This window comes from Chroicocephalus ridibundus, chromosome 27, assembly GCF_963924245.1.
Source record: "Chroicocephalus ridibundus chromosome 27, bChrRid1.1, whole genome shotgun sequence".
NCBI classification, from domain to species: Eukaryota; Metazoa; Chordata; class Aves; order Charadriiformes; family Laridae; genus Chroicocephalus; species Chroicocephalus ridibundus.
The window spans coordinates 498,108-519,525 of NC_086310.1; the positions used below are offsets into that span (position 1 = coordinate 498,108).

Here is a 21,418-nt window from a genome sequence, read left to right on the forward strand (position 1 = left end):
TCTCTGTATGGAGAAATGCTTCTGTTTGAAAGAAGCGTCCCTGCCCTGCTGAGGGAGGGAACATCAGGGATTGCTTCAGCCTGTTTCCCAGCAGGTTCCCCTGGAGCCCCGGGGACACCTGGAGGGATCCCCAAGGGGGCAGAGAAAGGGCTGCCTTGGGCTGGTCCTCTGCGTCTGAGCTGGGCTGGGCTCCTGGGATGGAGGGAGCTCGTGGCAAGCGGGCAGCACTGCAGAGAGACAGCTCTGCCCAGGAGCAGCTCCTCTGCCAAGCACAGCAGGGCTGAGGGCACTGCCTGCAGGCACCCGAGAGGAGAGGAGAGAAGAGAGAGAGATATTACAGGCACTGTGAAGTGGGAGACGCTGAGAGTTCACTGGTGGAGAAACATACACAGTCTTTAACACGGTAAGTCTTTGGCTTCAGGGCAATACTCTGGTGTCCTGGAGGGGTCTCCTAGAGCTCTCACATCTTGCTGCTGCTGCTGGCATCTGGCAGGATGGCTCCCAGGGTTTCTTTATTGTGGAGAAGGAGGTTTGCCTGTGGCACCATCAGAGGGCGAGGGCGTGAAAGCTCCCTTCTCCCAGGGATGAATGCAAGGGTGGGGAGCCATGTGTTCAGCCAGGGGTGCCCATGGCTGTCCTTCCAAGCAGGGTCCTGTACCCCAGGGGGCTGTGTGCTGGGGCAGGGACTCTGCCGCCTCCCGGAGTCAGCTCTCAGCCTACCCAGGGAGCTCCCCAGAGAAGCTGTGGGTGGAAGGTGTGTGCAGGGCAGGGTCCTTCCACAGCTGAGAAGGTGCTGCATGAGTCAGAGCTGCCCACAGCTCCACATCGTCCCAGGGCTTTTGCAGAGGATCCTTATGAAGATGGACATCAAGGCAACATTTACCCAAAATTGAAGGAGTCGGTGCTTTGAGTTTTCCACTCTTTGATGTCTGAGGCAGGGGGCAGTGGGAGATGGGAATTTATTTCTCCACTCTGGTGAAGGCATAGAGACCCCAGTTCTTTTTAAGACTGATCTGCTCCTGCACACGCAGAGATGCCCCTGGGCAGTGCCCTGCTGCCAGGAGTGGTCTGCAGGGCAGAGCTAAAAATGCAGTGGGTGGGATGGGGTCTGTGAGCACAAAGAGGGAGGAGGTGTGGGGACAGAGAAACAACTGCTGTCAGGGGCAGCTCTGGGCAGCAGAAACATGGGCTGGGAGGTAAAGGGAGCTGCTCCCAGAAGTGCTGTGGGAGGGGGGGCATTCAGGCACCTCCATGTCATCGCCTGAACTGCAGATGCCTTCCCTGGAGCAAGCCCCTGACCACCAGCTTCCCTGGAGCAAGCTCTGACACCCAGCAGAACCTTCACCTCAGAGGCCATGTGGTCCACAGCATGCGTTACTTCTTTGGCAGATGGACCCCTGATAAGGGGAAACTCCTGAGTACCCATCTGTTTGTTCCTGTACTGCCTCCATTAACAGGAGCATTGGGGAATTTCTCCATTTTTCTCATCCTCTTCATGTTGCCTTGTTCCCAGCTAAGGTGGGAGCTCTGAGCAGTGCTGTTTGCAGGGCTCAGTGAGACAGCTCTTCATTCAGGACATACCATCTTTAGGACATTCAATTATTTCCCGGGATGGGGGCCTGCCATGCTGCTGGCTGTCTTCCGGAAGGGTAAAGCTCTCCCCTTACATCTCTGTGTTATCTAGCGGAGTGTCCTCACTCTGCAAAAAGGGATTCACAGGACCCAAAGGGTTTCTCTTGGAGACAAGCGGAAATACCAAGGATTTCTGCCTTAAAAATACCACTCACTGTGATGGGGCAACTAGAACCAACCAACCGAAGCAAAATCCCCACACCTCTGGTCTGAAGGTCAGTGAATTGGGAGTGACAATGCTGACAAGCTCTTTAATAGCACAAGTGGATTTCATCTAACATCCCGCCCAGTTCCTACTTATCTACTGTTGTAGGTAGAACTGACTCCTCCAGAACCTACGGCAGAGCCCCCTGCTCCTTGGGGCATCCTCAGCCAGCACCCACCAGAGTTCACAAAAGGGATGAGCCAAAGGTCTTTCTGAAAAGGGAGAGTCTATTGGGGGGGAAGGCAGGGGTGTTTCCATGAGAACTGGAATAGGTTTTGCTCTTAGACTTATACACTCGTCACTGCCTTTTCCTCCTACAGCAGGTTCCAAAGACAAGAAGAAACAGATGTCCAATGGCAGTTCTGTCACCCTGTTCCTCCTCCTGGCATTCACAGGCACACGGGAGCTGCAGCTCTTGCACTTCTGGCTCTTCCTGGGCATCTACCTGGCTGCCCTCGTGGGCAACAGCCTCGTCATGACAGTCATAGCCTGCAACCACCGCCTCCGCACCCCCATGTACTTCTTCCTCCTCAACCTCTCCCTCCTTGACCTTGGCACCATCTCCACCGTTGTCCCCAAATCCATGGCCAATTCCTTTTGGGACATTAGGGATATCTCCTACACAGGATGTGCTGCACAGGTCTTTTTTTTCTTTTTCTGTGCTGCAGCAGAGTTATCTCTTCTCACCATCATGTCCTATGACCGCTACGTTGCCATCTGCAAACCCCTGCACTACGGGACCCTCCTGGGCAGCAGAGCTTGTGTCCACATGGCAGCAGCTGCCTGGGGCAGTGGGTTTCTCAATGCTGTGCTGCACACAGTCAATACATTTTCTATACCACTCTGCCATGGCAATGCCATAAATCAGTTCTTCTGTGAAATGCCACAGATCCTCAAGCTTGCCTGCTCAGACTCAGACTACCTTGGGGAAGTTGGCCTTATTGCGGTTAGTGCCTTTTTTTCTGTTGGGTGTTTTGTTTTCATCGTGCTGTCCTATGTGCAGATCTTCAGGGCCGTGCTGAGAATCCCCTCTGAGCAGGGACGGCACAAAGCCTTTTCCACGTGTCTCCCTCACCTGGCCGTGGTCTCCCTGTTTTTGATCACTGCCATGTTTTCCTACCTGAAGCCCCCCTCCATCTCCTCCCCATCCCTGGATCTGTTGATGGCAGTTCTGTACTCGGTGGTTCCTCCAGCAGTGAACCCCCTCATCTACAGCATGAGGAACCAGGAGCTCAAGCATGCCGTGTGGAAATTGGTGACTGGATGATTTTCAGAAGCATTAAAGTGTTTGTCTTTGACATAGATGGAAACATTTGACAGGATTGTGATTGAGTAGCAATTGAAAATTTAGCAGTGATTTGAGGTAGATTAAAAGATTAAGTTTTAGCAGCACTTAATCATTATCCAATTTAAGGATTTACAGGATGATTTAACAAAATAATTGAACAGGGACTAAATTACAGAGTTGAAAATGGCAAGATTCACACCAACTTACTACAGGGTGTCCCAAATCAATACATACAAACATAAGCACAAACATACAAACACATGCCGCTTGAGGAGTCGCACGCATACCCACACCTGAGTTTTTCACTGCTAGGACCAATGGTCCTTTGCAACGGGCAACTCCAGTGAGCCAACAGGTGCCCCTCCTATGCGCACACAGACAAATATTTGGATCCAGTAAGGGGTAAGAACATCCACAAGATTAGCAAGAGCGAATGTGTATATAATGTGTACATAGAGAAGTGGATGAAAGAGTTAAAGAGCCTATAGTTAAAATTTCCCTCTTCGAGTTCAGAGTAAATACAATGATTTGGCATTCCTCAGTGGGCGATAACTGGGACTCAATTGGAATTGACTCGCCCTGGCCTTCTAATCCTCAAGGTGTTTCCCTGAGCAGCATCCCATCTCAGGGGAGATGCTGGCCATAGTTGGCTGTGATCCAGGAGAGTTCAAAGGGTCACGCTAGAATCGCTGCTTACGGAGTCCGAGATAATTGACTTTTGTCAGGTATTTTTCTGCTCCAGACAAACTCGGACTGTGGGATATTCTAGTACTTTCCACAAGTTGTGCAAGTCCAGAACTTGGTAGATCAGCAAGTTTTGGTATCACCTCCCTTTGGGCCGTAATCCAGGTACAGATGTACCATGCTCTCAGGGAGTGATAGTCCCAAGAGACAGGGGAAGCAGGAGCCAGGTGCATTAAGGGAATGCCTCAACCCTCTGGCCCTTCATCTTTGGCAATTCATGCCTGAATTCTCCATGGTTGGCATATGACCTAGGGATGGGGAATTGCACCAAGGACCGAGTGGCCAAAGTGGGAGGGGGAAGCGGGGTGTTGGACTACCACTGTCTTCTGCAAATCACTGGTAATGTACCTTTTTAAAAGTCCATCCCATCTTCTGTAGTTTTTGTTGATTTTAGTTGTGGATTTGGGGTTTTTTTACTTTGTTTGTCTTTTTATAATGTTCTCCACAAAGCAATGTCATTATTCGTGCCATTTCCAGTTATGTATCTATCCTGCTTCTGTGTCACCCACAGACTGTGTAAATGAGGAGCCGTGGTGTCTGTGTGTTTAAACAAAATAAAGGACCTTCCAGCGACTTGTTTGTCTGAGAGCCTTCTTTTGAGACTTTCGCCGGAGCCGCAGTGGCAGTGCCTGTGTGAAGAGATGAAGAGTCCCAGCACAGCAGCACTGCCAGGGAGAACGTGCACTCGGTCTTCCCAGAGCCGCTCACTTTCCATTTTGGTGCTCTTCTTCTGTGCTCTTGTGTTGGTGTAAGGCCCAAGTGCTTTTGAAGCTTGGTTACAGTCCTGCAGTGTGGTGGTCCTGTGACCACAGACAGGGACAGGCAATGGGCACTTCTGTGGCAAAGCTGGCCTCCATAACAGCTTTTCCATTCTACAAGGGGATCTACTCAGAGCACTGCCTGAAGGCTTAAGTCTTCTTCCAAGGTTGCTCTCAAGAACATGCCCAGGCAAACGCCCCGGAGAGAAAACATCAGTGGACAGCTAAAGGGTGTGGGTGTGCAGCATGGGGACACATAGCAGTGTCCTCACACAGCCTGGGTCCTGGCAAAGACATGAAGGACCAGCAGAGTAGGGTCTGATCTATTGCCATGCGTGCTGGACACCCCAGGGAAGCTGCTCCAGGGCAATCATCACTGAGCAGCAAATAACAACCACTGTTTCCAGCACCGGCCTCTTAGCCCAGCTCAGAGAGGTTCTCTGTCCTTCCATGGAGAGACACTGAATGACTGGCCCAGAAGTCCATGTTTGCATTGTAAAGATGAGATGTAAGCATGCACATCGTGTGTGCGTGGCGAGATGAATCTGAATGAGCACAACTGCCATCAGCCATTCTTTGGGGGTGCCATGAACAGGAGAAGAGGAAACAGTCTCAAGTTGCGTCAGGACAGGTTTAGGCTGATATTAGGAAAAATTTGGGCACTGAAAGGGTTATTAAGCATTGGAACAGGCTGCCCAGGCAAGCGGTTGAGTCACCATCCCTGGAGGTATTTAAAAGACGCGTAGACATAGTGCTTAGAGATATGGTTTAGTGACGGGTTTTGGCAGAGTTAGGTTGATGGTTGGACTCGGTGATCTGAAAGGTCCCTTTGAACCCAGACAATTCTCTGATTCTATAATTAACAGCTGTCCAAGCAGAGCTTCACTCCAAAAGGACCTTGAAAAACTCTGGGATTTGGCAATAGAAGCCTCATGAAATTTGACAAGGAGAAGTTGCAAGTGCTTTTTTGGGTAGAAAAACCCCAAACATGAAGACAGGCTGGGACCTGAACAGCTCAGGGGTGACCTTGAGAAGAAGGGCCTGGGCATTAACAAGAATGCCATAGGAGCCGGTGGTACATACTCACCATGAATAAAGCCAGCCGCATGCAGGACTGCATTAGTTGGAGCATGGCCTCCAAGACAAGGGAGTTACCGTCCCCCTTGTATCAGCACTGGTGTGGTTACATCTGGACTGGTGTGTCTGGGTGTGTGGCTTCCCTGTCTGGCGGAATGGGGAGGAACGAGAGAGGTTCTAGAGGAGATCTCTCAGGATGGGTACCGGGGCCTCTGTGGAGAGGCTGAGGGGACATAGGCTTCTCTAGCCTGGTGAAGTGAAGGGTCAGGTGTCGTGGTTTTGTCCAAATTGGCCAATGGCCAGCGACAGATGCTCCCCCCCAAACCTCTTGTACACGGAGAGGAGGAGGAGAGATAAAGAGATTTACGAGTTTAGAAGAAACTGAACTACTTTAATAAAATATTAATAATAAAATAAAAAGGAAAATAATGAAAAAGATACAGTATATACAAAACTGTATTAAGCTCCCAGGATGATGTCACCGGCAGGCACTGGGGAAGTCCCAGGCTGGACTCAGCGATGGGTGGAAACTGGATTCCACAGATGGAGTCAGGAACACACGGATCGGGATCAAAGGGAGATGAACAGACAGGGTCCTCCTCGGACGTCGGCCATTGAAGAAAGAGAGTTCACCCATTGATCCCTCAGCTTTTATACTGAGCACGGGGCAGATGGAATGGAATACCCCTGTTGGTCAATTTTGGGTCACCTGTCCTGTCCGCTCCTCCCTGCAGGTGGGACCCCTCTACGCTTTTCCATTTCCAACCCTCCAGTGGGGCAAATAACAAAGCTGATGTTGGTTGTTACAGCAATAAGTACAAGCAAGAGCCTCTCTGCACACCATTCCTTGGCACAAACTGTCTTATCAATCTGAACGAACCACTTCAGACACAACATGCCATTAATTTCAGAGAGTTAGAAGAGGCCTAGCTAAGAAATAAAGTTACTGAACAGAAAGCTGGTTCTGTTTGACCTCAAACCAGGACATTATAGTAGTAGCATGCAACGGCTTGAAGGGTGGTTTCAGAGAGAGTGGAGCTTCTCTTGCTAGTGGGAAGAGAAGGAAGCCTCCACAGAGTGCATCTTGGAGGGTTCAGACTGGATGTGAGGAAAAAGAAATCTCACTCAAAGGGTAGCCTTGTGGTTCAAGAGGTCACCCAGAGGGAGTCTGGATGAGCCTTGGATTTCAACTGCCAGGGAGAGAAGACAGAGATGAATTAAGGTATAGAAATGCCAGGGTGAGCGCTAGGTGGGAAAGCAAGGTGTGTGCCAACAGCCTGAAGGGAAAGAGATGCATGAATGGGACCGTGTAGGACAGCCTGCAGTAGAGGCAGCCAACGGTTCCAGCAGTGCTGAAGGTCACAAAGGACCAAGGTAAGATCTTTGTCCCCTTGACTGTTACTGTTGTTATCATCAGTTTGCTGCCTCTCACCAAGGCTGGTGAGATGAAACTTTATTTTGAGGCTTCTAGGACCTGCATTCCCAGAGCCTGAGGGTCAGGGCTTGGCCTTTCTGTTTCATAAAACAAAACCAAGGATTTTCTCAGCACTACAGCCACTTGCTCAGTGCCTTTGTCTACCTGCAATCACAGCCTACAGTTATCTGCTCTAACGAGTCCTTGGGGAGGCTTTGTCTGTAATGGCCCTCAGTGGGGCCAATCAATGCTTCAAGGTACTTTGTGTTTTGCTTCTGACTTTGACTTCTTGAGAGGTTTCTTCAGTCTTCTCTCAGTATCTAAGGTTTATGTAGTAAGACCCAAGTGCCCTAATGAGCTATTGATCTTTTTGTAACTTTCTTCAAGTTTTCAAGACTTGGATAGTTAATTGGAGCTGTTTCATAATGTAGTTAAGGAGAAAGACTTGAAAGTGCACCAATCAAAATGATTTTTTATTTTAAAAGTTATTTTTTATTATTTTTCAGGTTAAAGAGGAAGTGAGAGAAGCATTGTCCAAGTGATAGTGATCCAGAGTGTTTCCTCAGGAGATATGCACAGCTAGAAAAAGCAGTTCCTTGAGGTCTGATACTGTATAGACAACTTGGCTCCTCACTATTTCTGTCATTGTCCACCTGGGACTTGCATCATTGTTCCTTGCATCAAACTTTTCCACTGATCGCTGCAGCTGGATGTTACAGCTCCATTGCACCATCTCCCACCTGCTCTCCTTGGAGAGCTGGCTGCACACAGGCCCAGAAGAATTTTTCCTACTTCTAAGGAACACAGATTAAAGCATCATCAGTTTTCTCAAGCAATAAAACACACTGTGTAGCTGAGTAATGCTAAGGACAAGCTGCCTCTGGTGAGTTTGCCTCTCTGCACCGGAAAATCTTATCAGAAATATTTTAGATAGATACATATGATAGATAAAATATAGATATGAACAAAAAGATAGATATGAACATAACTAAAGAGTTGTTCAAAAAGACAATTAGACTATAGAAAGACAGATTAGATTATTTTAGAAATGGTCATTGAAAGAATCACCAGATGATAGGCGTCAGAAGGGACCTCTGGAGATCATCTAGTCCAACCTCCCTGCCAGAGCAGGGTCACCTAGCGCAGGTTGCACTTGTTAACTCAGGCTCACAGTTGGACGCGTCCGGCAGAGGGAGTTGGGCATGTTTAGCTTGGAGAAGAGGAGGCTGAGGGGAGACCTCATTGCCCTCTACAACTACCTGAAAGGAGGGTGGAGAGAGGTGGGTGTTGGCCTCTTCTCCCAGGTGAATAATGACAGGACCAGAGGAAATGGTCTGAAGCTGCGGCAGGGGAGGTTTAGATTAGATATTAGGAAGAATGACTTTACTGAAAGAGTGGTCAGGCACTGGAACAGCCTGCCCAGGGAGGTGGTTGAGTCCCCATCCCTAGAGGTAATTAAGAAATGTCTAGATTTGGCACTTCAGGGCATGTTCTAGTGGCAGAGATTGTAGAGTGTTTTTTTGTGTGTGTATGGTTGGACTCGATGATCTCAAAGGTCCTTTCCAACCATGAAGATTCTAGGATTCTATGTAGGTCCCTTCCAACTGAACTATCCTATAAATGAGAAGTGCAGCAGTTCCCGGTTTTAGGCACTAGGGGCCCGTAGAGGATCACAAAAGCCGCTGAAGTTCGGCATCAGCTCCACTAACCACGAACTGAAACTCGGGCTGCGGGGTTTCTGCCTGTCTTTAACCCTTCAGTGTTGCACGCTGCGCGCTTGCACCAAAATTTCAGTATCGGCAACCGGAACAACACACCTTTCTCTGCGGAGTTTATTTAAGTCTAATTAATGTTTCAACAGTCTTAATTGCCACACAACTGCTTCATTGTAATGACTGACTGCTCCTGCTACCCCAGCCAGCCATGCTGGTGCGCTCAGAGCTATACGGGCATCCCTGTGCACCTGGGGAATAGCCAAACCCAACTGCGCAACCTCTCCAGGTGGGAGAGGAGTGGGTTGCGGGTGTTGGTGGTGATGGTGTTAGGCTGCCAAAGCTCTGCTCTGAGCTTCTGACTCATGAGGTACCTTTTGGAGAGACACGTCGAGGTGTCTCGGGGCAGGCTCTGCGAAAAGGTCGCTGCCTTTCATGACAGTCCTGAGTCGTAGACATCGTTACTTTCCACAAGGCCCCCCAATGTCTGCTAGCAGATTTACCACTGTGCAGCTGTTTTGGTTTGCAGTAAAATAGAACCAATCTTCTTTTCAGTAATTTTGATTTTCACAGAATCACAGAATCACAGACTGACAGGGGTTGGAAGGGACCTCTGGAGATCATCTAGTCCAACCTCCTGCCACAGCAGGGTCACCTAGAGCAGGTGGCACAGGAACGCATCCAGGTGGGTTTTGAATGTCTCCAGAGTTGGAGACTCCACCACCTCTCTGGGAAGCCTGTGCCAGGGCTCTGCCATCCTCAAAGTAAAGAAGTTCCTTCTCATGTTGAGATGGAACTTCCTATGTTCAAGTTTGTGCCCATTACCTCTTGTCCTGTCACTGGGCACCACTGACAAGAGCCTGGCCCCATCCTCCTGACACCCACCCTTTAAGTATTTATAAGCGTTGGTAAGATCCCCCCTCAGTCGTCTCTTTTCCAGACTGAAAAGACCCAAGTCCCTCAGTCTTTCTTCATAAGAGAGGTGTTCGAGTCCCCTCATCATCTTGGTAGCTCTCTGCTGCACCCTCTCCAGCAGTTCCCTGTCCCTCTTGAACCAGGGAGCCCAGAACTGGACACAGCACTCCAGGTGCGGCCTCACCAAGGCAAAGTAGAAGGGGAGGATGACCTCCCTCGATCTGCTTGCCACACTCTTCTTGATGCCCCCCAGGATGCCATCGGCCTTCTTGGTGACAAGGGCACATTGGCAAGGGCACATTGCTGGCTCAATTTTCACTTAAGTCTCTTCTAAAAACTGCACTCTCTAGTGTAAATGGCATATTTTTCAGACAGTGTCTGCTTGTAGCAGATAATGTCTGATGTTTATAGCGAATACCAAGGAATGGTGTGCAGAAAGGCTCCTGCTTATACTTATTGCTGTAACAACCAACGTCAGCTCACTTTGTTATTTGCCCCATTGGATGGCCAGAAGCAGAAAAGCGTAGAGGGTTCACACCTGCAGGGAGGAGTGGACAGGACAGGTGACCCAAAATTGACTAACAGGGGTATTCCATCCTATCTGCCCCATACTCATTATAAAAGCTGAGGGACCAAAGGGTCAGCCTCTTTCTTCAGTGGCCAGCATCCAAGGAGGACTCTGTCTGTTCGTCTGCCTTTGATCTCGATCTGTACATTCCTGATTCCAGTTCTTGAATCCCGCTCCTGTCCGTCACTGAGTCCAGTCTGGGATTTTCCCACTGCCTGTTGGTGACATGAACATCATACTGGCATCTCAATATTGGTTTTATATATATTTGTATACATTTCATTATTTTCTTATTAATGTTATATTTTTTGGTTTTATTTATATTTCATTAAAGCTATTGTAGGGGTTTTTTTGTCAACCCATAAGTCTCCTTTATTCTCTCTCCCTTTCCTTTTCTCGGCAGGGAGAGAGACACTCTATCATTCATTTAGTGGACAGCCCAGCCTAAACCACGGCATTGCAAAAGACGAAGACAAGGGGAGAACCTTGGCTAAAGGAAATGCAACGGGAAGGAGTCAGCCTGTCTCTATGCAAAATGGGAAGAACGGGGAACACCCTCAGACACCGCTGAGCCTAGGAGATGATGGGAAAACGTGTTTGTATAAATGGCTCTGTGAGTTACTTAAATGGGCTGCCAACTCTGTTTTTACAGCAATTGGCTGGATTTCCCTCTCTAGGTCCTTGTGACAGTCCTGTGGGATCTGTATCAGGTTATGGGGGTGATGCTGGGTGATTTAAAAGTAAGAAGTAATGTAAAGTAAGAAGTAATGTAAAGTAAAAAGGAACAAAGTAATGACTTGAGAGCCAGACAGCGTTAGGGATGTGATCCCAGGGAGATACCCAAAACTATCACTATCAGCACTGTCAACTCTCGTCCCACCCACAGTTCTGCATGACCTCATGCTGTTTTGGCTTAAGAGCTAGAAATATTAAAATTACCAGAGGAGGTCACTGCTGCGCAGCCGATGGATGTTGTCTTCATAGGTGCTGCAGAACCTGTAACAAAGTCTGTGGCCAAAATTGTCACACACCTAGAGCCCGTGGCGGTAGAGGTACTGGAGGAAAAGAAAGAGGGACCTGTTCAGGATGGAAGCTTTTAGGGCATTAGGTGGAAAGGTAGCAATGGAATTATGGGGCATTAGATGGAAAGGACCAAGCCACGCAGGGTCCCACTGGTTGCTATTCATTCATTTTAAAAAGCTCCACGGCATCTTCTTGTTGTGGGGGCCCACCCCCAGCTTGCGATTTTATCTAATACGTTATAGAATGGTTGGGTTATGATATTAATGTACTTCCTTTTACTGCAGATATACCTGATCTTGCCACTAAGAAACCTCCTTCAAAGCCAGTGTGTCTCCCTGACCACCACCTTCATGCTCCTCTCTCCCCAAGTCTTCCATCACCTGGGACACCACATGTCTGATTCCCATGAGTCTGAATCCCCCATGCCCATATTCTCCCCTCTCTTTATCCCTTCTCTCTATGCCTTTGCCTCCTTGATGCATCCAGTGTCTTTGAGAAGATCCACCCCCTGGATGCTGCAGCACTGCTGGAATCCTGCTCCTCATCGCCATTGGGAAGGTTGTCTGGGCTCCTCCCAAATGCAGAGTAGGATCCTGCAGTAGGACCAGGGTGACCACCGTTTTGCTGCATGTTGACCTGCTGAAGGCGTGGTGCCCATGTGGTACCACTGGACAACCCCACTCACAAGTTTTCCTTCCTCTATATTCCCATTTCCTCTCTTTCTTCCATCTGCACATTTTTATCCTTTACCGCCCTCGTTACCCCCCCAACCACTACCACAAGAAACAGTCAATCCCAGTTAACTTCTTCCTCACTGATCCCAACTGTAGAAACTTCATGCCCTGATTTACTATCTGCAGTGCTGAGCATTAATTCTCCTGACCAAGCTGCTCTTGCAGAACTGTGACTCACATGCTGTACTCAGCACTGGTGAAGGCCCACCTCAAATACTGTGTCCAGTTTTGGGCCCATCACCACAAAAAAAGACACTGAGGTGCTGGAGTGGGTCCAGAGAAGGGCAACGCAGCTGGTGAGGGGTCTGGAGAACAAATCTTATGAGGACCAGCTGAGGAAACTGGAGTCGTTTAGACTGGAGAAAAGGAGGCTGAGGGGAGATCTTATTGCTCTCTACAACTCCCTGAAAGGAGGGTGTAGAGAGGTGGGGGTCGGTCTCTTCTCCGAAGGAACAGGTGATAGGGTGGAGAGGAAATGGCCTCAAGTTGTGCCGGGGGAGGTTTTAGATTGGATATTAGGAAAAATTTCTTCACCGAAAGGGCTATCAAGCATTGGAACAGGCTGCCCAGGGAAGGGGTGGAATCACCATCCCTGGAGGTATTTGAAAGACGGGTAGATGTGGTCCTTAGGGACATCGTTTAGTGATGGTTTGGCAGTGTTAGACTGATGGTTGGACTCGATAATCTGAAAGGTCCCTTCCAACCTAGACAATTCTTTGATTCTATGAGCACTATAAGCCCAGGCACCACTGAGCCCAGGGATTTTGAGGCGGGTGAGCATGACTTCACCCTCTATGCTCACCACCATCCTCACCGTGTCCATCCTTTCTGTAGCTCGGTTGGGTGGTAGCCATCTCTCATTGGCATCTGCTGAGCTGTGCTGCCCAGAAGCATCTGCCCCCAGCAGAGGGCTGACCATGGGTTTCTTCTTGCACTCAAACTTCCTCACTTTCAGGCCTTCAGTGGACACTAGAGGAGTCTGGCAGTATCCTTTGCATGTCTGCAAGAGGTAGCATTAAAACCAAATTAAAAAAACCAAGAACTGTCAGCATAGGGACATCATCAAAAAAAAATCTAATTATGGTTGCGAATGTTGCAGGATGAGGTTTAAAAGCCCCAGAGCTCCAGCAGGAGAGCAGATCTCTTCACTTGGCACATCTTTAGACCTTTATCTCCAGGTTCTGTGGCTTTTTCTTTTTTGCAGCTTTTTTTCACAACTCTCTTGGATTTTTCAGAGGCTCAGCTGTTGCACTGGTGAACACGTGGGGACTGGGAACCTTATTCTCAGCAATGCAGGATTTCTGCAAGGAGAGAGAAAATCTTCTCAAAGGCTGTTGCAGGCATATGGGGCATGTTTGCAAATAAATGATCCCCTTCTGAGTTCAAGTTTTGCCCTGATGATCAGTGCTTGCCTCTTCCCTACAACAGACAGCGCAGCATTGGGGATTAGCAAACACAGTCCTACCAAATGCTTTCTGCTGTCTTCAGTAGCCCTTCTTTTCATCTCAGGAGTCTCCATTTTAAAAACAAAGCTTTTCTTTTTGGTGAACTGAAGGTTTCAACCTGCTTTGCGGAGAGACTTCTAGGATAACAAGTGACCAAAATGTTCTTATGTGCTTTGTGAGACTACAGATTCAAAAGAAGGAATTTAATGTCAAAAGGAAGACTCAGTAAGAAACCTTTGCAGAATCAGTACCCCTATAGCTATGCTTTCCTACATCTAACGTGGCCCAATAATTCCATCTCTCTGTGTCACATACTGCCCTTTTATGATTTTCACATTTTGAGTGTGCAATCGGAGATTTGCCTCGGTGATCGAGTTTGCACTCATGCATGCCTTCATCTTTCTGCTTGGGAGAGCTGATTGGGCATGGAGGGAGCCACCTACAAACAGGCACCAAGACACATGTGTGCAGGAGGATTTCTTCTCCGTCATGTGCTCATGTGCTGATCACAGGCTTCTGAAGCAGAAGGTGCTCCTGCAGGAGAACAAGGCCTTTTCACATAATTACTTTCCCATCAACAGACAGAATGCCCTTCCTGAGCATTGCATCACCAACTGTGAAGCAGTCTAAAATACTGGGGAGGGGGCGGGGACGAAGGAAAAGAATTGTACATGAGTTGGCAATGTGCTCTTGCAGCCCAGAAGGCCGAGCATATCCTGGCCAGCAAGTCGAGGGAGGTGATTCTCCCCCTCTACTCCACTCTGGTGCGACCCCACCTGGAGCTCTGGGTCCCACTCTGAGGCCCTCACCACAGGAGAGATATGGACCTGTTGGAGAGAGACCAGAGGAGGCCATGGAAATGGTCAGAGGGCTGGAACACCTCTGCTGTGAAGACAGGCTGAGAGTGTTGGGGTTGTTGAGCCTGGAAAAGAGAACGCTCCACGGAGAACTTCTTTCGGCCTTTCAATATATAAAGGGGGCTTATAGGGAAGGTGGAGAGATACTTTTTACCAGGGCCTGTAGTGACAAGACAAGGGGCAATGGCTTTAAACTAAAGGAGGGTAGGTTTAGATTGGACATAAGGAAGAACTATTTTATGATGAGACTGGTGAAACACTGGAACAGGTTGTCCAGAGAAGATGTGGATCCCCCATCAATGGAAGTGTTCATGGGCTGGTTGAATGGGGCATTGAGCAACCTGGTCTAGTGGAAGATGTCCCTGCACATGGCAAGGAGATGGACCAGAGGATCTTCAAAGATCCCTTCTAAACCATTCTATGATTCTATGAATTCAGTGATGTAAAACGGGGAGCAGAGTTGAAGGCAAAGCGGGAAGACTGATCCTCCCACTTAGCTGTGTCTGGCACTTCCCTCATGCCTTAGCCTCATCTTTTAGCTACCAAGAGGATCTGGACCCTGGAATCAGTCAGGAGAGAAATAAGGATGAGTTAGGAGACTCACAAGGTCCCGTGGCACATTTCCCACAAGGGTCTATGGGATAAAACATCAGAAACTAGCAAAGAAACATGGGGTTGCACCTCCAGGTGTCAGGAGACTCCTGGAATATTGTCCTCCAGGAGTCAGAAGACTCTTTTCCCTGGGCTTTCTCTGCTGTTTCTTTGTTCGTCTTGGGAACTGTTGATCCCCTGGGAGAAATATTCTGTTGCAGGAGAAGGCAGGTGGTGGGAGGAGACCAAGAAAGCATGGAAGAGGAAAACCTTTCACGGCACTGTCTACGGCAGCTCCAAAAGGAGCAGTGAGCAGGTCTGCTCCCTCATGGTGTAAGTTCTCTGAGGCTTCACTGTGATTGCCTTAGTGACATGTTTTGTTGGAGATCTGGTATCACTGTATCTCACCCAGCCCTTAGCTTATGAGTAGTCACACTCTGGGGAGCAAATTCCTGGATCTCTCTGCCAACTTTGTGTACTCAATTTTGTGACCATGGTGCATTCAACATGAACATGTTATAACCATGATGCTCATGAGGAACTGAGAAAGAGGACTCACATTTCCCAGATGTGAAAGTGTCATGGTTTCAGATGGGATGAAGTTAAATTTTTTGCTAGCAATGGGTGTAGTGCTATGTTTTGGATTTAGGATGAGAAACAGTAATGAGAACGCATGGATGGTTTTGGTTGTTACTAGGCAGTCAAGGTCTTTTCTGCTGCTCACACTGCCCCACCAACAGGCAGGCTGGGAGGGCACAAGAAGTTGGAAGGGGACACAGCCAGGACAGCTGATCTCAACTGACCAAAGGGCTATTCCACACCATGTGACGTCATGCTCAGTATATAAAGCTGTAGGAAGAAGAAGGAAGGAGGGACGTTTGGAGTGATGGCATTTGTCATCCCGAGTAACCGTTACACATGATGAAGCCCTGCTGTCCTGGACGTGGCTTAACAGCTGCCCGCCAATGGGAAGCAGTGATTAAATTCCTTGGTTTGCTTTGCTTGCATGCGTGGCGTTTGCTTTAGCTGATAAACTGTCTTTATCTCAACCCAGGAGTTTTTCTCACTTTTACTCTTGCAATTCTCTCCCCCATCTAAACCAGAGGGAGTGAGCAAGCGGCTGCTTGGTTCTGGCTGCCAGCTGGGGTTAAACCACGACAAAGAGGAATAAGATTTCAGCAGAGCTTGGCAATCTTTGGACAGTGGTCCTCTACAGGACTTTTCTCAATGAATTAAGACACATTCCAAGACATAAGCCAATGCCCAGTCTCTCACAACCAAGGCAGATTTTGTTACTCACAGTTCAAATGGGCTCCCCTAAACTTTTACTTCTTCTGTTACAACCAAGCTCACAGAATGTAAGAGTTATACTCTAGGGAGTGGAGTAGCGGAGCAAAATGCACCTCAGCACCATCCACTGCAGCAGGTGGGGCTGAGAGCTCCCAGGATCCGGTTCAAAAATGAGTCCCTTGAGATTTACACGAAAGGTACAGTCTGCTATCCCAGGCATTTCATTGCAACCTGGGCTCCAAGCACCTGCCAGCAATGAAAAAAGAAAAGGAATTCAGTCCACACTCATGGCTTCTTTTCTTTGGGGGAAGAAGATTCCCCAGTTTTCAGGGGAAATGTCTTAGCTGTTTTTTCTTGCGCTCTCAGAGCCCAGAGCCTGAAAAAAAAGAAGGAAGATGACAGTAGTTTGATGAAAAGGTAGAATATCCCCTTTGTGGCTTATGTTAACACTGGGGTCACTAAAACATTCAATGTGAAAGCCCCCAGCTTCCAAAAGGAGACACCACTAACTGAACTTGGGCTGAGCAGGTCCTGGCTTGGTCAGAGAAAGGCTGCAGGAACAAATGCTGTCACTGTGGGAAGAGGTGGACACAGCAAGAGGGGATCATAGGAAGAACTCCTTTACTTGGTGGGTCAAATCCTTCATCCGTGCACACTGCAACCAGGCACATCTAGTGCGACTCCAAGGAAATGGTTTCAGCATCCACAAATGGCCTTTCTATAGCTCCAAGGATGGCCTGCTTTTCAGCAAACGTCCCACCAAGTGTTCTCACCTCAGCTCAAATGAATCTGCCAGGGCTGGGAACGTTGTCAGCCTTTTTGCAAGGACAAGAGCCAAAGGCCTAGTCAGGAGATGGCTTCTTTGGGAAGAAAAAGTCAACAGAGGCAAGAGTGATGGAAGGCACATCATGAGCCTGGGCTTCTGGTGGCTGGCAACAAAAGGGGGTCTGGCCTCAGCAAGGGCTCAGTCTCTCTAAATAGCACCATCAAAATTATAAACTTAGAGTAATAAGAGCATCTGCCAGCTTTCCAGATTCATCCAGAGATTCAAGAACGTTTTTTGTAAAGTTTGGTGGTCACTTCTTTCCCTCACACATTATAAATGCCAATGCACTTGAACATAAAGTTGGTGTCATGTCGTCTCTCTGTGGCATTAGAGAAAAAAGAGCAGGGACACCCCCATGCAACTGTGTGCCAGCTTCTGCAAAGCAGAAGATTTGAGCAGGAAATGGAGCAATTTGTGCAACACCTAGAAAACAACAATATTATTCACACAACAGCTGTGACTTGCAGAATGGTTGAGCAGGCTCAGAAATGATCTGTTGCTGAAGAGCTGTCTTGTCTAACCAGGAGGTACAGCTACTGCAAGGACCATCCTCAAATCACTCTGCGATTGCAGTTTGCAATCGGAATTTGCGACCAGAAATTAATTTTTTCCAGCCTATGATTTTCCTCTGAAGGACAGGAAGCCCTCAGTCCACTTATTCTGACAGAGGAGCAGAGAAGGCGCATTCATGAGCATTTTCTTTTACCAGTGGAAAACTTGGATGAGGGTTTCTCAGGGCACGGGCATGGTCCTTTGACCCTGGCCACTTCTGGTGTGCAGCACTTCACCATGCTCAAAGAGCCATGTCATCTGGACATTTTCTCCCTTTACTCTCTAAGAAAACACACGGTGAAGCAAAAGAGAGGGTGAGTCAGTCCCATCCCTCAGCTAGAAATCATTAAACAAGTGTGCAATAATTGTGATAAACCCCTGGGAGTGCTCCCAGCTGTTTGCCTTCTCCACTCTGAAGAAACTGGTACCTTGCACATCTGTATATTGCTATGGAATGCAGAGATGTTTTTTCTGGTTTAAAATAGAAATAAAAGGATAACCGCACTTGAGTTGTCATAGAAGGGTCCCAGCAACCACTTCCAACATGTCCAGGCCCTGTGTTGGGCATGGAACTGCAATGGGAGATTTAGGAGGCTGCCTCTGCCCTCCTCCCACACCCCAGGGCAATTTCCTCTTGCCCCTAAAAAGCTGCACCCACATCAAGGAGAGAGGAGTCGAGCAAAGGGCCTGCTGTAGATGAGGTTGTTGCGAGGAGGAATGGACGTCTGAGCTGTGCACCCACAAAAAGATCCTAGAGGACATACAGCCCTTCCCAAGGAAAGACAGTGAGGAGAATCAGGAATCAGCCTGGTCTGAGCCAGAAAAAGAGCTCGTCAAGTGCCAGTTATGTGTTGAGGTCTTGCATAGAGGTTTAAAGAAGATGACTGTAGTGATAGGACAAGGGGTAATGGCTTCAAATTGGAGGAGGGTAGATTGAGATTAGATATTAGGAAGAAATTATTCACCATGAGGGTAGTGAGACACGGGAACAGGTTGCCCAGAGAAGCTGTGGCTGCCCCATCCCTGGAGATGTTCAAGGCCAGGCTGGATGGGGCTTTGGGCAGCCTGGTCTGGTGGGAGGTGTCCCTGCCCAGGGGAGGGGGGACTGGAACTAGGTGATCTTTAAGGTCCCTTCCAACCCGAACCGTTCTGTGATTCTATGACTGTAAACGGTAGAGAGTGCAGCTCTAAGGGGAACGTGCTGGCATTTGCAATTTGCAACTTTACTAAACAAAATAACTGCACAAGATGGGGGTGCTTAGCAGCAAAGGAGGTCCTTTTCTGAGCACTCATCGGGACATCGTTTCTTGGAGAGAAACAGAATGAAAGGACACTGCCTTCATCCAACTCCCCCTCGAGAGATTAAAAAATAATATTAAACTAAATATTGTCATGAATATTTTAATAAAAATTTAAATTAAAAAAAAAATCCATTCCTGATGGTCATTGAGGATATGGAGCTGCTTCGCTTAAAATTCAGAGTGGGCTCACTGCTGAGTTGAAAGGAGTTTTCCAGAATCTGAATCAGCATGACTGTCAAAGCAGGGTTGGTTTCAGTGCAACAAGCAGTCGTTTCCCACACAGAAATCCTAAAGTCCTGAACTGCCAGATCCTTGACATAATTTTAGGATTTTGCAGTAACCCGCTACAATTCTCAAGAAAAATCTGCAGCTTATAGGAAGTGTTATCCTACTTGTTTCTCCGCCACTTACATCATCGAGGAGGGAAGCAACTGAGGAGAAACACCAATTAATCAAAAATAATCAAGAGAAGTGAGACTAAATCACTGGCCCTGACAGTAATCTATACTGTATCTCACTGAATAAATTCTGGGGGTTAAACACACGGCTCTGCAACCCTGGATCTGCCCGCAATGGCAAACCTTGCAAATAATTCCCATTTCTCAGAAAAGCAGAGTTAAAAAAAAAGAAAAACAAAACCAAAACCAAACAACAGCAGCAACAACAACAACAACAAAAAAAAACACCATAAAAAAATCCTCAAAGAAGCCAAAAGTCATCTCTGATTGTTTCTCATTGGAGTGCCCAGGAGGGGTCCCTGGTGGTGATGCCAAAATGTCTGGACCATCAATTGGGCATTTGAGGAGTTGGGGTTTCTGCAACCTCTTCTGAGTGCAAGTGCCTTGTTTTCAGTGGGTTTTAAGGAACACAAGCAGACATGAGGGGATTTTAATCTCCTAAGCATTTCCCCCTGCATCTGGTCTTCTAGCTGCGAAGTGCAACAACAGGTTCAGACCAAGGCAGGTGACACAAGGTTGACCTACACAAGACTTGTGGGTCAGTACAAGCCATGGAAGAACCCCTGAGACCCTCCAAGACCCTGCTGGGAGCTCTGTTGACTACAGCAGCAGTCGAGAGGCTTTGTTCTCGTGTTGCTCTGTGCCTGCCCCTGCAACACCAAGAGCCTGATAGCTGCATCTCTCCACAAGTGCTGCTATCTCCCAACGTGACTTTCCTCTCTTTCCCATTAAAGTCCATCCTGAAAGAAGAATTAGGAGCAGTTCTGTTCTTCAGTAGCGCCCACGAGTTAAGCCTCCAATATGCTCTAACGTCTTGTATGCAACTTCACTCCTGTCTGGGGAGGAGGAGGGTGGAGGTGACGTGATGATGCTTCAGCTTGGTTTGGGGACCACCCCTCAACAGCACTCTTGGGGTTTGCTTTTGGTGCTTCAGCTGGATATCCCCAGATTAAATACGTTGGATCGGCTATGTGTCCATATGCATTATTTCTGGATATCTCAATAAAGCCATTCTGCCAGCCACTGCCCAGGGTTTTTGCAGTGTGTCCCGCACACACACACAGCCCCCCTCACCATGATGCTGGTGGCTAGACACGGGAGGGTTTGCCTATTAAGGAGAAGCCTAATCCTGCAGATCTTGACCCCTCGAGGGATTTCTCCTTCCTGGTACCCTAGAGAAGAGATTGGTGGACTCAGACCAGGAGGTTTCTCCCATACTGGCAGCAGAGATGCAGCTAGTGCTTTTTCTGTTGCTGGTACGGTTGCACTGCTTTCTACCTGATAACAAGGGGCTGTTGCAAGGTTGCACTCCCCCATAAAGTCCCTGAGACCCTCCCGTAAATCATTCAGGGGGCTTGGCTGTCCCTTGCATGATGCCCCCTTTGCCATTCAGCCAGCAGCATCTCTGGACCACCCTGTCCAGCTTCACTGGCCCAGCTCTCCCCGGCCACTGGGAAGCCTGAGTGAGGGCTAGAGCCATATATTTGTGTGGATGGTGGATCAACTCATGCTCAAATACGTTCACAAGCTGCTTGTTGCAAGCATTACTGTATGCATTTTTCATGGAGCATTATTTCCTTTGGAGGAAGCCCCACAGCGTGCGCGCTGGTGCTGTGCTGAGGCGGGGTTCCTCGCCTGGAAAACTGAGTGGTTAAGGAGAAATTCATCAACAGGCTGCAGGATGCCACCTGTGAGATGATTCCTCTGGGACAGGGGAGTTTTCCACCCCCAGCTACAGGGAGCACCACGGTCCAGCCCGGCATTGCCACCCCCAGGTCGAGCATCTCGAGGCTGCAATTCAGGAGAGGCAGCTGCAAAGGAAAAGCCACTGTGTTTCCAAAGCTGGGCATTAGTCATGCCTCTCAGCTGACCATGTGCCCTCTCCTCTCCAGAGACTTCCCATCAGCATGGAGGGGTGAGGGGGCTGGACCACCTTTGGTCAGAGTCTGCCTGCCCCCAAGTAAGAGAAAAAGAAGGATTTAGGGCTCAAGCAGCAGGTTCATGGGAAAACACAGTTTAAAAAAGAGG

General features: G+C 48.4%; 1 protein-coding gene across 1 annotated transcript; it reads left to right on the forward strand.

The window, feature by feature from the left end:
- Window positions 1-2,183: 2,183 nt before the first annotated feature.
- Window positions 2,184-3,104, forward strand: LOC134507767 (olfactory receptor 14J1-like). Its single transcript, XM_063318643.1, has one exon. The coding sequence runs from the start codon at window positions 2,184-2,186 to the stop codon at window positions 3,102-3,104; it is 921 nt and encodes a 306-aa protein (XP_063174713.1).
- The last annotated feature ends 18,314 nt before the right edge of the window (window positions 3,105-21,418 follow it).